General features: G+C 54.6%; 2 protein-coding genes and 1 long non-coding RNA gene across 3 annotated transcripts; 1 reads left to right on the top strand and 2 right to left on the bottom strand.

Annotated features, from left to right (window-relative positions):
- The first annotated feature begins 1861 nt into the window (after nucleotides 1–1861).
- Nucleotides 1862–15409, top strand: LOC311610050. The gene is made up of 3 exons (XR_014792893.1): nucleotides 1862–3093; nucleotides 3378–3719; nucleotides 15323–15409. It is a non-coding gene; the product is annotated as an uncharacterized lncRNA (long non-coding RNA).
- ZFP36 (ZFP36 ring finger protein) lies at nucleotides 3850–6340 on the bottom strand. The gene is made up of 2 exons (XM_084860887.1): nucleotides 6188–6340; nucleotides 3850–5451 (listed from the first exon to the last, which is right to left on the bottom strand). Exons 1-2 carry the CDS (start codon nucleotides 6209–6211, stop codon nucleotides 4534–4536), a joined length of 942 nt encoding a protein of 313 aa, XP_084717013.1. The 5' UTR covers nucleotides 6212–6340; the 3' UTR covers nucleotides 3850–4533.
- Nucleotides 12026–15830, bottom strand: MED29 (mediator complex subunit 29). The gene is made up of 4 exons (XM_084860894.1): nucleotides 15420–15830; nucleotides 14861–14919; nucleotides 14497–14581; nucleotides 12026–12340 (listed from the first exon to the last, which is right to left on the bottom strand). Exons 1-4 carry the CDS (start codon nucleotides 15630–15632, stop codon nucleotides 12098–12100), a joined length of 600 nt encoding a protein of 199 aa, XP_084717020.1. The 5' UTR covers nucleotides 15633–15830; the 3' UTR covers nucleotides 12026–12097.
- Nucleotides 15831–15866: the final 36 nt, after the last annotated feature.

The following is a 15866-nucleotide window of genomic DNA, read 5'->3' as shown; positions in this document are numbered from 1 at the left end:
AACAGAAGAGCCAGGAGGATGGATTGTAGGTTTAGGTGAATTACAGAAGACTGCTGTTGGACTGGGATGTGGGTTCGAGAGAGGGGTCAAGGGGATGCTGAGGTGTTTGGTACTGGTAGTTGGTGCCTGAGTAGTGAGGATATTTTTAGAGCAAGTGGGGGGTGGGGGAGAGGAGAGAAACACCAATCGGCCACTTCCCACATGCACCCCCAACGGGGACTGGGATTGGACCTGCAACCCAGGTACTTGCCCTTGACTGAACCTACCCTGGATCATCCAGTGTGCAGGCCAACACCCTAACCACTGAGCATACCAGCCAGGGATAGGTGCCATTTTCTTAAATGATTTCTTTTTTGAGAAGGGACAGAACTGAGCAGATATGTTTCTTAGTCTTTCAGTGTCTGTAAATGTCTTTGCAAACCTTGCTCTTCCTCTCTCCCTCCCCTATGTCTAGGTTTCTGGCTTTCTATCTTTCCCAACCCCCCTTTTTATTTTTTTATTTTATTTATTTTTTTTTTTTGCGAGAGGAGAGAGAGAAAAACATATATGTGAGAGAAACATCCATCAGTCGCCTCCTCTGTATAACCCGACTGGGTATTGAACCTGCAGCTTGGGTATGTAACCTGACGAGGCATGGAACCAGGGATCTTTCCGTGCATAGGGAGAGTGAAAGAAAAGAGCCACATGCTAACCTGACAAGCTCAGGGGAGGCCTGCGTGGCAGTCTTGCAAATTTAGAGACCTAAAATAACCACAAAAGATGGTTTGAAAATTAAATATCTAACTACACAGGTTATAGTGGGTAGTCATGTTCTAGGCCGATATTTTCCCAAAGATCAACTTAGATCTTCTTTACTGAGCCTATTTGCCGCCTTTTTTCCCTCTAAAGATAACATATCTGTGAGATGTCTCCATAACTTGTAACTTCCCTTTTTCTGGAGCCGCTGGGGCACAACCAAATGTGGAGGACACCAGGACAGATGCCTCAAATTTCTTTATCATGTTAATTGTTCCTGCACTCACCTGAGTACACGTCCATCATTTTACTTTTTATCCAATCCCAGGAGTTTCCCACCGCTTTGCTTTCTCCCGCCTCCTTACTCCATCACCAATGGATTTCATGTAACCCACCTATGTCCCTCCTTTGATTTCAGTGTATAAATAGAGAAATGTAACCCGCCATTCTTCGGAGCATTATCTCAATCCGTTGAGGTTCAGCTTCCCAGCATATTGAAAGTTTGGCTCAAATAAACTCACAAAAATTCTTTACAGGTTTCAATGTTTTTTTTTTGTTTTGTTTTGTTTTTTGTTTTTTTTTGTTTTTTTTTCGTTAACAGGAGGATGAGGATGCTCAAGCAACACTTAAAAACATTTTTTTAAAAAATTGCCAGGACCGGTTTGGCTCAGTGGATAGAGCGTCGGCCTTGCGGCAAGGGCATGTACCTTGGTTGCGGGCACATCTCCAGTGGGGGGTGTGCAGGAGGCAGCTGATTGATGATTCTCTCTCATCGATGTTTCTGACTCTCTATCCCTCTCTCGTCCTCTCTGTGAAAAATCAATAAAATATATTAAAACAAAACAAAAAAAAACATTAAAAAAAATTGATTTCAAAGAGGAAGGAAGGAGAGGGAGAGGGAGGAGAGGGAGAATGCTTTTTTAATGTATGGGGGCCAGAGCCCTTTCCCATAACAGTGTCCAGGAAGAGAAGATCAAAGGTCAGCCTGTGTTTGGGGAAGGGAAGAGGCCAAGGAGGGGAGGGGTGGGAGGGCCAGGAAGCATGGTGAGGGGAGGGGAGGAGTTGGAGGAGTTGGAGGAGAGGAGGAGAGGAGGAGAGGAAGAATACCTTACTACGGGGTGTGTGTGTGGGGGAGGGAGGGGCAGTGGAGCTGAGGAGAGCAGGGAGGGGGGAGAGTGGAGAGGGTAGGGGGAAAGGAGAGGAGAGGAACTTGAAGGGAAAAAAAGGGGGGTAAGGAAGAAGAGCTTGGAGCTGGAAGGAAAGGGTAGATTAAAGGAGAAAGTCAGGGAGAGGAGAGTTGAGAGGGTGAGGGAAGACTCGAGGCTCTAGGAGGGGAAGCGGACTGGTCGGTAAGGAGAGGAGGGACTGAGAGGGGAGGAAGGGGAGCGGGTGGGGAGGGAGAGAAAGGGAAGTGGAGGGGGTGGGGAGGCCGCGGAGGGGGGTCGGGAGGGCGGCCGCGGCGGAAGGGGGGGCGGGGCGCTGACGCGGAGCGTCTTCCGGGCGCCCCGCCGCGGGTGGGTGCCGCCGCCTCTCGCCTTGTATGGGCCGGCAGGGCCCGAGGTGCCGGCCGCGCACGTGACCCCGCACCCCGCACCCGCCGGGCGCTTCCCGCCGGAGCCCCACTTCCTCCGCCCCCGGGCGAGGCGCGGAGCCCCGAAGCTCTGGGTCCCTTGAGCCAGAGGCCGGGCCGCCGGGCCGAGTTCTGAGGCCGGAGACTGCCTGTGAGACGCCTCAGTGTGTCCACATAAGAAACGTCCATGCCTAAACCGGTTTGGCTCAGCGGTAGAGCGTCGGTCTGCGGACTGAAGGGTCCTGGGTTCGGTTCCGGTCAAGGGCATATTGGCTGCGGGCACATCCCAAGTATGTGCAGGAGGCGGCTGGTCGATGTTTCTCTCTCATCGACGTTTCTGACTATCTCTCTCCCTTCCTCTCTGTAAAAAATCAATAAAGTATATTTAAAAAAAAAGAAAAAAGAAAAAGAAACGTCCAACCTGTAAGAGTTTTTAAAAAGTATTTTTGTTACTGATAGTATTAGTATTACAGGTATCACCCCAGGCCCTCCCCGCCCTGTGGCCGCCCGTGGGCTGTACACAGGAGCATATAAATCCTAATGTTTATCTTTCCCCCCAACCCCACGTGGAGGTGTCAGGCTGGTCCCTGCCTCCTTGCTCCGGGTCTCATTTTGTTGGTCATTTCACTGTTCTTCGGAGTCCACAAACAAGTGAGATCATGTGATATTTGTCTCTCTCAGTTTGGCTTATTTCACTGAACCTGTAAGAATTCTTTATTTGAGCCAAACTGACCGCTGCTGGGAAGGAAAATCTCAACCGACTGAGAAAACGCTCCGGAGAACGGCAGGTTTGCATCTTATACATTAAATCAGAGGCGGGGAGGAAGGTGGGAGCGGCCGGGAGAGGTCAAAGGGGGGAAAAGGAAACATATGTAATACTTTAAACAATAAGGAACTCAAATTAAAAAAAAAAAAAAAGGAGGCCCGAGCCAGTTTGGCTCGGTGGAGGGAGCGTAGGCCTATCCTAATTTCGGACCATCCCATGTGGTTTCTTTAGGTCTGAGTTGGTAAGGTTTGCCTGCAGGCCTCCCCTGAGCTGTCAGATTCAGATGTGGCCCCTTTTCATCCACAGGGGATTCTGGAGGCCTGAGGTTAATGCTGCCTCCCACACGGCGCCAGAGTCCGAGTCCCCAGGAAGCTTGGTGGTGGACCCCCAGACGTCAGAGCCCCCCCGCGCCCGCCCCGCCCGCCCCGGCACATTCCGTTCCCCAGCGCGGCCCCACCCTCCGGCCGCCAGCCTGGACGGAAGCGGCCCTCCGCCCGCCCCGCGGGGAGCCGGTCAAAGAGCCGGGCCGACGGCAGCGCCGCGTCCCCCACGCCCCGGGAACTGGCTCTCCCGGTTCCAGTCGGTGACCTCACCTGGCCCCGCCCTCTCAGGTGGACTGCTGGCCCAGGTGACATCACTTCCTGCCAGGTAAGAGCGGAGGGCGTTCTGCTCAGCAAAGGTGCGGAGGAGCTAGGGAGGACTCTCCCCATTCGGAACGGGGCCACACCATCCTCCCCACTCCTCCCCGCCTCTAGACCGCAGAAGAGCCAGGACTGGATTTCACACACAGATGATTTTTATTTAAAAATTCCAAAAGACACAAAAATAAACTTTAACAATATATATTACTTAATATATTATAGCATACTTATAATAATTATTCCATTGTTTCCATTACAAAAAAAGAGGAAGAAAAATATAAGGGAAGCAGACGACCCAATATATATAAATACTATAAAATCTATTAGAATAAATAAAGTCGTCATAAATAAAGAGCCCAATGGCTGGGGAGAGGGGGTTGGCAATGACTTTGGCTACTTGCTTTTGGAGGGACATTTGAGCACCAGGATTGACCCTCAAGGGGAAGGCTCCAATCACCACCAGTCACACCAGAACCTCAGAGGTCTAGGAAAAATGGGGAGGGGGCAGTAGGGGCCTATTATTCACAGCATTGGGAAGGGGAGGTGGGGACGAGAGAGCTCACTGCTACCCTCAAATTTGCTACATCTTAAAAAAAATAAAGGACTCCAGAATACACTCCCTCCAACACCAGGAACATGAGCTTGCCCACTGGGTACCTGCCCCAGAACAGGGTCAGGGGAGTAGGTTAATGCGCTTGGAAGGCAGTGAGGCTACTTGATTGAGTTCCCCAGTTCCCCACAGCCCCAGGGCTTCTGTGGAGCCCACAGCAGAGAAATGGCCCCTCTTGAGATCCAGCTGATCTGTGCCGGGCAGGCCCTTGTCACTCAGACACTGAGATTCGATTGAAGATGGGGAGTCTCCGAGGGGCTATCGGTTGGGGTGGCCCAAAAACCCCAGCCTCGAAGACAGGGGAGTCAGACCCTCCCAGGCTGCTGCCGCTGCTGGCATAATCCTCGGGATCAGATCCCAGAGAATGTGCGGAGGGGCTCCGCACCAGGCCACCCACAGGTCCCCAAAGGCTGCTAGGGGTGGCCCTTCGGCAGGAGGGACAACAGGTTGGGGTGGGATCCCTTAGGGCCACAGGAGTCCCGGGGGCAGCAGAGAAGGCCGAGGGGGAAAGGGGAAGGTCGCCGGGGGGTGGAGGCGGGGAGCTGGAGGGCGAGAAGGAGCAGGAGGACAGGGAAGGGCCTGCCAGGCCAGCTGGTGGTGGGGAGGACCTCCGGCCGGAGGGCAGGCCCGAGAAGCTGATGCTCTGTCGCAGCACAGGAGGGTGGTCGGGGGAGTCCAGGTCTTCGCTGTGGATGAAGTGGCAGCGTGAGCCGTAGGGGCAGCGGCCCTGGAGGTAGAACTTGTGGCAGAGTTCCGTCTTGTACTTGGGGTGACGACTGGCTTGGCGCAACTCGCCCAGGCCGTGGGCAAACTGGCACTTAGCCCCGTAGCGGCAGCGCCCACTCTCCGAGAAGGTTCGACACAGCTCAGTCTTGTATCGGTTGGAAGTAGGTGAGGGAGACAGCTCAGTGCCTGGGCGGGGAGCCAGGGGTGCGAAGCCTGGGGGTGGGGGCACCCACCCACTGCTTCGACCCTCTACCAGGCTGGTGGAACGGCCCGGCGGGCGGGCAGCGATCCCGGCGGGACTGGAGTCTGATGAGCTGAGGCTCCAGAGTCCAGAGGCCCAGCCCGGGCTGGACTCAGTATCTCCTTGGATGGATGGCGGGCCAGAGCTCAGCGACAGGAGGCTCTGTGGGAACAAAGATCGGTTATAACACTGAAAACGCAAGTGGCGCCCCTCCCCAGCTGCCGGGCACCCCGGAGCCTGCCAGGCCAGTTTGTGGGTTGCTGGCCCGAGCCCCACCCGCCCGCAGAAACCCAGGGGTTTGGGATCCCAAATTAGAAGTTCTGAGTTTTTTCCGGACAGAAGCCTATCTCGAGGGACCCGGGAATCCGGCTCCCTCGCTCGGGGCTCACCACTGGTCACCAATTTTGAGCCCCTGGGTCTCTGCACTTCGTGTCCTCCAGTTTCACAACTGGCAGGACCGGCAAAGGTAACTCAGGAGTCTGTTCTCTTCGGTTTTGGAATCCCCGAGTCCTCTAGCTCATCAGTCTTTTTCACCCCAAGATACCAGCCCCCCAAAACGGCTCTGCGTAAAACCGCACCCTAAGAAACTACTTGGGGGAAGCCAGGTGTGGGGCCATTTCCGCCTCTAGACACTCGTCGCTCGAGAAAACTCCCCCAGCTTTCCATCTCCAAGGGACACCCTACCCATGTTTGGGACGAGACCGAAAGTCGCAGGCTCCATTTTTCACCTCCAGGGACTCACACCGAGAGGGGAGGCGGGACCCCGGCGGCGCTAAGGAGTCCAGTTTGAGCAGAGCCAGGGGTCCCGGGCCGGGGTTTGCGATGCCAGAGCGCCCTCGTTTGAGACGGGAGTCAGCTGGGCACGGGGACCCCGAGGTGCCGGTCGGCGGGGACTCACCTCGTAGAGGGTGCTGAGATCCATGGCGACGCAGGAGGCAGGTCTGCGGGGAGCCCGGGGGAAGTGGGAGCGCTGGAGCCGAGCTGCGGCGGGGCGGCGGAGCGCGGTTTTATAGACATTGGGGCGGGGCGGGGCGGGCGGGGCGGGGCCAGGAGGGCGCTTCCCGGACGCGCACCCCCAGCGCCGCCCGCCCGGCCGGCCGGTCCTCTTCCGCCCCGCCCCCGGCCGGGACCCGGGAGCCTGGCCCAACAGCGGCCGCGACCCGGGGGGGAGTGCGTGGGTTGGGGGTGTCGCCAGTTCTCAAGGTTGGAGACTGAGGGTCCGGGAAGGGAACTGGGACGGAGGTGGGGGCCGGGATCTCGGGGAAATTGACAAGGGGCGAGGCCGGGGCAGTGGGCGTGCGCGTGGGAGAGACTGACGCCGGAGGGGAGAGGCGCGGAGGGCCAGAGACCAAGAAATGGAGAAACAAGACACAACAGAGGGAGGGGGAGAACACACACTCAAGGAGGTATACCAAGAGAGGGGGAAAACAGGGAAAGGAGAGGTGGGGAGACAGGTAGAAAAGGCACGAAGAGACAGTCCGGGGACAGTCAGAGCGAAAAGCTAGAAGGGAAGTCAAATAAGAAGAGGGAGGAAATAAAAGGGAGAAATAACCCACAGACAAAAATCTGCAGGAGCAAAACAGAGAAGAGACCAAGGTCTGGCAGAGAATTCTCTTGTGAGACCCACCCGCCTGCCTTGTTTTCACCCTCAAACAGCCCAGATCCCCGACCCTGGCCCTTCCACCCTCACTCCCGTTGGGGGCCTGGTTTCTGGCAAGATCGGAAAGGGTCTCCTTTCCCAACCCCAGAGCGCTGTGACTGGATGGCTTTCTCTGGGCGAGGTGCCGTCCTGCGAAAGTGCTTTAAGTTCGTTAACTCAAGGAGGGGGTTATCGTGTTCATTTACACACGAGGAAAAGCAGGAATAGAGAGGTCAAGTTACTCTCCTTCTATTTAGTAAATGGCAGCAGCCAAATACCAGGCATTAAATCATGTTAAGAGTTTGCTCTCTGGGAAAACTCGATTGGAAAGGGTAAGATCTTTTATTATGGTGGAGGTTTACCTTGATTAAAAGCTGTTTTGAGATGGAGGAAATGGGTCATCCTCAACTGATGGTCTCATGGGTCTTAGAGAGAGGTGTGCCCTGAGGGAATTCTAAACTTGCCAGGAACCTTTATTGTCAAAGGGTTGCCCTGAGTGAGAGCTGTATGACCTGGGAAGAAAGCTCGTTTCTTAGGCAGTCTGGTGAGCTGGCTGCCCTGAGTGGAAACGGGGGCAGAAATCATTGCCACGGAGCGCAGGTACAATGGTGCAAAGTTCGCTGCTGCCGGCTGTGGCTGCGGGCTGTGAGGCGGGAGGCCGGTCCGGCAGGCAGGCCGGCCTGGCGGACAGAGTCCAGGGGAATCCCTGGTGCGGCGCCTGCTGGGGCGGCGGACAGGCCTTCCGGCCGGTCCCGTGAGTCGGGCCGCTGCGGGCGGCTCCGCACGGTTCAGCCTCCCGTGACTCACTCGCAAGGGGCGGGGGAAGGGGGCTTCCTGGAAGCCGTGACGCCGGGTTCCTCTCTGTAACCAGGGCTTCTGTCGCCTGTAAACAGAGGCTCGAGGACAACGGGAAAAGGCTGGAAGGGGAGGTGTCTGGCCCCCGCCTCCGGGCGAGGCCCCCAGTCCCTCGCCGCTAGTGGGACGGGGAAGCAGGAGGGGGGCATCTTGGGGTCCTCAGGCCCGGCGTGGCTCCCGGGGCGGTTCTGGGGCGGGATTCCAGTTTCGATTCCCTGGAGACTGGGAGCACTTCCCAGCCCTGAGTCAGGCCCCCTCCCCTCTTCCGTGTGCTGAGTCAACGGCAAGCCGGACCCCAGGGACGGGGGGCTCTCCAGGGGCTGCGGCGGAGCGGGGCTTTGCACCGGCGCGGACGGGCCTCCTCCCGAAACGCCGAAGCCCAGGCCGCGCCCCTCCTGGCCCGGATCTAGGGGGCCAGGTCTCCCAGCACCTCCATTCTCAGACCCAGGAAAGCCGGCCCCTGGGCCAGTCCCGCGTCAGCCGCGAGCCCGAGCCCCCAGCCCCTTTCCTCGGACTTGGCAGCTCGGCTCCCACCCCCTCCGCTCGCCCGGCCGAGGAGGAAGTTCAGGCGGACTCCGCCCCACTCCCGTAGCCAGCGGGAAAGCCCGCAGCCCGGGGCCGGGAATCCCCTCTGGAATGAGGTGGGGAAGGGGATGGCCGGGGTACCCCGCGGGCACCGGGGGGCTGGTCTCAGGCAGGCAGCGGAGGGGAAAGGGGCGGAAACCAGGGAGGCTAAAAATACAGCGAGCACTTCCGGCCTGGGGGAGGGGAGTGGAGAGCAGTTTCCAGAAAAACAAGCGGGGACGGGAAACGCGGGGGTGTGAGAGCCGCGGGGAGTGCGCGGGCGAGCGGCCCGGCACTCGGCACGTGAGTGTGGGGCTGGTGTGCGCCCGGCCTGCCTGGTGGGCTGTGCAGATGCGTGGGGCCACCGGTGTGTGTGTGTGTGTGTGTGTGTGTGTATGTGTCGCTGTGTGAAGCGTGGGCGCTGCAGCTGTGAAGGTGTGCACCCTGGCTTGACTGGGTTTGTGAGACCTGGGCTGCCTGCGGTCACTTTACGGTGTGAGGCCCGTGTCTTCCCATCCCATTTGACATGCCTGTGAGTAAACGTGTGAAACCGCCTGGACCTGTGATTGGCTCCACCATGTTACTTTAACCATCTTGAGTATGTACTCAACCCTAACTCCCTCACTGCCTTTGAGGTGGCATTCATGACAATGTGACACTTACCCTCTGCACACCTGTTTAGCTCTGAACCACTGTGGGGTCTGGAGTGACTAAGTGTAACTCCTTGAGGGAGCCCAGTGAGGGTGTGACTGCCCTCTTGTACAATGAAGATCTGTGCACACACTTAGTGTGTAAGTACCTGTGAGATTAAAATGTTTATTTTCAAGTCTCTGTGAGTTTATAGGCAGTTGTAGCTGTGTGAAGGCTCCTGCAGCTCTGTATGTAGTGAATGTTATGTGTCTGTGTCCTTATTTGGGGGATGCTGCTGAGGACATGTGAGGCCACCGTCTGGATCTGGTTCCTCTGTGGCCAGTCACAAGGCAGTGAAACTGGTGAACTTTGGTTCATGACGTCTACAATGAACATGATGACGGGGAGGGAGCTGGCGCACACCCACTCCATTTTGCTGATTCTGGTGGCCTCTGCGGACCAACCAGGCACACAGGCACACACTGCCACCTGGGAAACTCTCCCGCCCTCCCCCCCAGCCAAGGCTGCTTTTGATAATGTTGACTGAGGGCAGGGCTGAGTCAGCCTGTCATGGGCAAAGTCTGTGATGGGGTGAGAGATAGCAGATAAAGTGGTGGTTAGAGGGTTGTTTATATACTTACATGGTTGAATTGTTCCTTTAGTCTGTTTGTGGGCTTGTGCTAAGACCATGAGTACACCATGATTACTGGCTGGAGTGAGTAAAGCCCCTATGTCCCCTGATGTTTTGCTGTGGCTGTGCAATTCACCTACCTTCCCTGAAGTGTGTGGCTGTGCACTAGGCTGTACGATCTTCTGGGTTGAATAATCGTCAAGATCTAAACCAAGGTCCTTCATAACCTGTCTTGGCTTCTATTCCAGCTCCTTCACTGCGGCCAAGGCCTCCTCATTATTCCATAAACACACTTACTACATTCCTGCCTCAGGGCTTTTGCCCTAGCCATTCCATTCCCTCTTCCTGGAATGCTGCTTCCCTCAATGCCCTGATTTTCATAACTTATTCTCTCTCCTTCATATCCTGTCAAAGATAAAAAATCTTGCTATCTACTTAAATACATGGAACATCTATTTACAGATCATGATAATGAATACCTATCAACCACTACCCAACTTAAGCTCTCAAACTTTCTCAATAAAGTAGCAATTCACATGCAAATCTTGCATTTGTTAGATTTATTCCTACCCCCCTCCCATCAAAATTCTCTCTCCACCTTCGACCCGTTTTCTGCTTTATTTTTCTTCTTGGGACTTCTATTTGATATACTGCTGACCCATGAACTGGGCAGGTCCACTTACATATGGATTTTTTTTTTTCAATAAATACTATATTTTTCATTCCTTGTGATTTCCTTAGTTTCTTGCGCTGACTCCACCTCACAGGACAGTTGTAGTCTCCTGAACGTGTGTGCTGTGACCTCCATCTCCCACTAATATACATCATGTACCCCAGGCTGGGAGCCAAGGAGCTCTTATTTCTGGTTGTACTCAGATAATTGCATTGTTAGGTGGGAAGATGACTTTGTTCTGGTGTCTAATTAGAGATTGACTATGGTTAATTAGGTGTGTATGGGTGCCAAATTGACAAAGACTAGATTATGATGGTCAGTTTTACATGTCAATTTGGCTAGGCTACAGCCCCGTTTTTCAAACTCTAATCTGGATAATGCTGTGAATTTTGTACATGTGATTAAAGCTTATAATCAGTTCACTTTAAGGAAACTATCCTAGGTGATCTGGGGAGTCAAATGTGGGGAGTTGATTCAGTTAAATAAATGGGCAGAAATGTGGTTCCCTGTGGAAGAAGTTCTGCCTGTGGACAGCAGCTTCAGCTCGTGACCCAGTGATCTGCTGCCCTTTCCGAGGGCCTGTCCCACCTGCCGACACCCACATGGGTAAAGCATGGGTCTCCATGCTCCCGGGCTTTCCTTGCAGGTTCGGGGTCCCGAACAAGAGGCCTCTGGGCAGTAACATGGGAATCAGGGCACAGAGGTGTTGGGCGGGGCAGTTCCCCAACCAGGCTGAGTCACTGGAGCCTTTCACACCCTCCAAGGAGGCCTGGGCTGGCAGCTCCACCCTGCACTTGCCCAGGCCTGAAGGCCATGGCTGAGCTCTCCAAATCTTGCTCTCAGAGAAGTGAGGAGCCTGGTAGGGCACTTCCTCCTTGAAGCCCCCTCCCCAAGGCCTGCTTCCCAGAGCTGGGGCTCGGGCAAGGCACCTGGGTTCTTCCCCAGGACAGATGATTCACCCCTTCTGAGGCCTTTTCACTTCTCCTTTGGGCCTAAAAATATGGTGACCCAGGCATCCAGCTGGGCCAGGGCTTCGCCACAGATTGCACAACGACCCCAGCTTAAATGATGCTGACGCAGGCCCGGCTACGGGCGGCGGCCCGAGTGCTCCCCAACCAGGCATGCTGAGGTCAGGGCTTGGACCCCATTACTTCCCCTTTCCTGGCCAAGGATCCTGGGGGTTGGGCTGACATGGGAGGTGCCGGGGCCCCCTGGGCCTGGCTCTTAGCTCCTGGAAAGGAAGCTCCTCCCCTTTGGTATCCCAGCGGTTTTGGCTCCCAGAATCTGGTCTCCTTCATAGACACAGAGTTCCAGTGAGGAGTTGGGGGCAGAGGCCAGCAAAGGGGGACGAAGAGAGAGATGGTTAGAGATGGGAAGACACAGAACCACAGAGGCAGACACATGGACAAAGAGGTTGAAGGAGAGAGTAGATACACGCAGCAGAGACATATAAGGGAACACTAGAAAAAGGAGCACAGAGACCACATCCATACTGGGACGGAATCAAGTAAGGACAGAGGGACAGGGGCCCAGTTAGGATTTCACACACAGGGCAGATAGTGGAAGCATCCCAGGAAGGGGTTTTCCACAGGCACAGTCCAAAGTCCACACTCCCTTGGGAGAGCGGGCCACCCACAGAGTGGCTCCCCACCCCCTCTTCCTCGGGCACTGCCTGCTGGCCTCTGCTGCCCCCTGCTGGCTGCCACCCAAGAGCTCAGGCGGGAAGAAAAGTCAGAGACAAAGCTGCTTTGAGGCCACTCTTCATTCCCTCCCTGTCCCTCTCCCCCACAACTTGCCCACTGCCAGCCCTGCCAGCTCACAAGGCACTCCCAGAGCCAGTAGGTGGTGCAGAAGTCTTCCCAGTAACCTTGTTGGCACAGTCCAGCAGAGCGGTGTGAATGTCCTTGGCACAGGCAATCTGGGCTTTGATCACTGCCAGGTACTGAGGATAGGGTAGGCTGTCAGGCTGTACTGCATCTGGCTTGGTTGCTGTGGGCACCAGCGTGGGAGAGTGCTTGGCGCTGTCGCAACTCTGTGACAGGCACTCATGTGCCAAGCGCTGTGGACGGGCAGGCAAGGTGCAGCATCAGCCTCATTCTGGGTCCTCCCAACCCTGCCCAAGAACCAGCCTGGGAGCATGCAGGCTTCTCAACTCCTATGTACTTGCTCTACCCAAGCCTTAAATGCAGCACTTTGCATGGCCTGTCTCCTCCTCTCATTCTTATGCCTCTTGGGGCTCTCTCATCCCCACATTGCGCAGTGCCTACCTCTGCACTGATGACGTACATGTATGTCCCAGCCTCCAGAGCTCTGACGCTCTCTCCTCAACCCCAAACTGCTCCTCTTCTGGGTGCCTGTCTAAAAATGACCCAACCACTCCAACTAGAGCCCTGGGCTGCATCCTGGAGGCTCCTCTCTCACACCCTTCAGTTCCATGGCTGTACACAAAACTGAGTCTCTCACTTGCCCTTCGCCAGAGCCTTTTCCATTAAATCCCGACATGGCTGTCTCCCTGAAACCCCAGCCTCCACCCTTTGCCTCTTTAATCCATCCCTCATTTGGAAGCCAGAGGAATATTCTTTAAAAAGCAATGGGTCATGTTCTAAGAGGCTGCGATTTGATTCCCAGTCAGGGCACATGCCCAGGTTGTGGGCTTGATCCCCAGGAAGGTGCATGCAGAAGGCAGCTGATCAGTGTTTCTCTCTCTCCCCCTTCCTCCTTCTCTAAAGAGAAATAAAAACAAAAATAAAATGCCCTAGCCAGTTTGGCTCAGTGGATAGAGTGCCCGAGTTCGATTCCCGGTCAAGGGCAAGTGCCTCCGTTGCAGGCTCAATCCCTGGTCGGGTGTGTGCGGGAGGCAAACAATCGATGTGTCTCTCTCACCTCTCACATCAATTTCTCTCTCTCTCTCTCCCTCCCTCCCATGTACTCTCTCTGAAAATCAATGGGAAAAAAAAACCCCTTGGATGAGGATTAAAAAAACAACAAAAAGCAATGGGTCCATGTTCTTCCATGCTTGAAACCCTGGATGGCTTCCCAGTACCTTTAGAGCTGTTTTTCAAAATTCACCAACTTCCCTTCCTTTTTCAAAATTCACCAATCACCCTTCCTTTCCTCAGGCTATATATATATATATATATATATATATATATATATATATATTTAAATATTGCATAGGTCCTCCTTTTCCCCCATTAACCTCTTCCTACCGTCCCTGACTGCCCCCGCTGGGGCCATATTTTGCTTTCTTTTCTCTTAAACTCTAAGGGTCCCCATGAGCCTTGCTACTAGGGGTGCAGTGGGCTTTAAAGACTCACCTTTTGCCTCTTAACTTGCCTTTCTGAGTCCAGGCATCCCAGTCTAGGTTTACTCCCATTGCTATGATCTTGCCTCTTTTATCCTAAGCCCTTCCTTTGTTTTCACTCAAATTAATCTTGCCACTAGCACTTAAAAAATTCAAACCCCAATGCCAAACACACCTCAGTCAGACTGTATTTCATGACATTCCTAAAGCAGAAACTGTTCCTTCTGGCTGGAATACCTTTCTACCACTACCAGTCTTCTCAAACTGACTTTAAAACCTAATTCAAAATAATGATTACGATGCTACTACAAAAACAAAGATGACAATACAATACTACAGGAAACACTTGCCATGTGCCTAGTACATGCATGAGCTTGCTGAGTTTCTCCTGAAAACCCATTTTCCTAGGGAGGAACCATGGCTCAGGAGTAGAGCTTGGAGGTCCTCTGATTTCAGATGCTGTGCTCTTTGCTACTTGCCCTCTTCTCAATTCCTGCCCCTCTTCAGTTTTTGTTACAGCCTCACCTCTGATGTGCTCTCTCCCAATAGCCTTCCCTGAGCCACTCCCTCCTGGAACCACCCCACGCAGGGTTACATGCCTTCTCTGAGCTCCCCTGATTTTAATTCTGACCTCCATGTCCCCACCCACATCTGATCCCTGAACTCGGAAACCTAGGCTTCTCCCATCACAGCTCTTACTACTCTGAGTCCTCCTTATTTGGGAACGTGTGTCACCTCACTGAACTGGAAGCTCTGTGGGGGCTAAGATCAGAGCAACACTGGCGCCCAACATCAACTGAAGCACAGGTTTGGCACAAAGGAGGTGCTCACTGTGTGCTGTGCTGACAGAATTCCTGAAGACCCAGGGATTGAGTTAGGGTTGTGGTCACCCCGTCTAGGAAGCCCCTTACCAGGCAGAGCTCCAGCTGGTCACAGAGGGCGTAGAACTCCTCCAGACACTTGTCAAAGCGCTGGATGGGTCCGTCACTGCTTTTTCTATAGCCGGGAAAGGAGGAGAAGGAGGAATGATTTTCAGTTCTGGGACATCAGTGTCTACGCAAATATCCATCAGGAAGTCAGGCAAAGGCACAGGTTCCCGGAGGCAGGCACTAAGGGATTGGCAGTAGTAGCAGAGGGAGAAAGAGCAAGGCGGGAACTAGGGAACTGGGCTTGAAAATAGGAGGAAAGAAGGGAGAGTGGGCGGGGCCTGGGGAATGAGTTTCTAAGAATGGGGTGGACATAGGTGGAGATCCTGGGAAACGGGAATACACTTACTGTCCGTTGTCTATGTTAGTGTTCTGAATCAAGTTCTGGGCTGCAACTTTCATCAAAGTCTAGTTAAAAAAAAAGAAAAAAAAAAGATGCGGGAGGTGGAGAAGCAGAAGGGGACACTTTCTCAGATCCATCTCGGGCCTCCCCTCCACTTACCACTTCTCCTCCTGTAATTCCAGAGTAACTCCTGTTTCCAGTTCAATAGAAATAAACACCTATATTTTCCCAGCGGCCCGCTCTCATCTGGGGTTCTCGTCAGTGGCCTCCCGACTTATATTAGGGTCCTCCCTCACCCACCAATCACAATCAGAATCTCTCTGTACAAGCTGTCATTTCCCCAGGCCTTAACGGCCAGAGCCCTGCTTCTCCTTTATACTCCCTCCCACTCGAGTTCTGGCCAGTCCCAGGCTCAACACTCGCATTGCTCCCACGAAGACCAAGTCTCACTCCTTTTCCCTTGCCCAGCTCTCCTTCTGCTCGCTGCCTGCCTCAGCAGCACTGCCGTCTGCCCCTCTGCCAGAGAACCAGACCCCGCTAGAGTCCAGCTCTCTCGGCGGATCACCTGCAGACTCTCCTTCAGCTGTGGGATGAGCATCTTATACCGCTGCACAGGATCGAAGTCTTGCTGCTGTTGCTGCAAGAGCCCGCCCTGGGCAGACCCCACCAGCTGGGTAGGTGGTTGCGGTTGCTGCTGGGTACCCAGGCCACCAGCCGAACCTGGACCCGACACACCGGAGGCAGAAGCCGCTGGACCCTGCGGCTGAGACGCAGCCATCTTTCTCACTTAGCGCGCCGGAAGTGCGTGTTCAGCTCTGTTTAGCGTCTTCCGCTCCAGGCCCGGCCCGCTAGTTAGCGCCACTCTAACCATCCAGCCAATGGGAGGGGAGAAGGCGCCTCCAACACCTGGTTCTTAAATCCTTCGTCCCAGACTAGATACCCACTCTCCAACCACAAAAGCCTCTTCTCTCGCTCCGCCCCCTCCCCAGCTGCTGGCCAATCCGGGCGTGGG

Source organism: Pipistrellus hanaki (genome assembly GCF_964339955.1).
Source record: "Pipistrellus hanaki genome assembly, chromosome: 15".
NCBI classification, from domain to species: Eukaryota; Metazoa; Chordata; class Mammalia; order Chiroptera; family Vespertilionidae; genus Pipistrellus; species Pipistrellus hanaki.
This window is presented reverse-complemented; position numbering and strand designations above follow the sequence as displayed.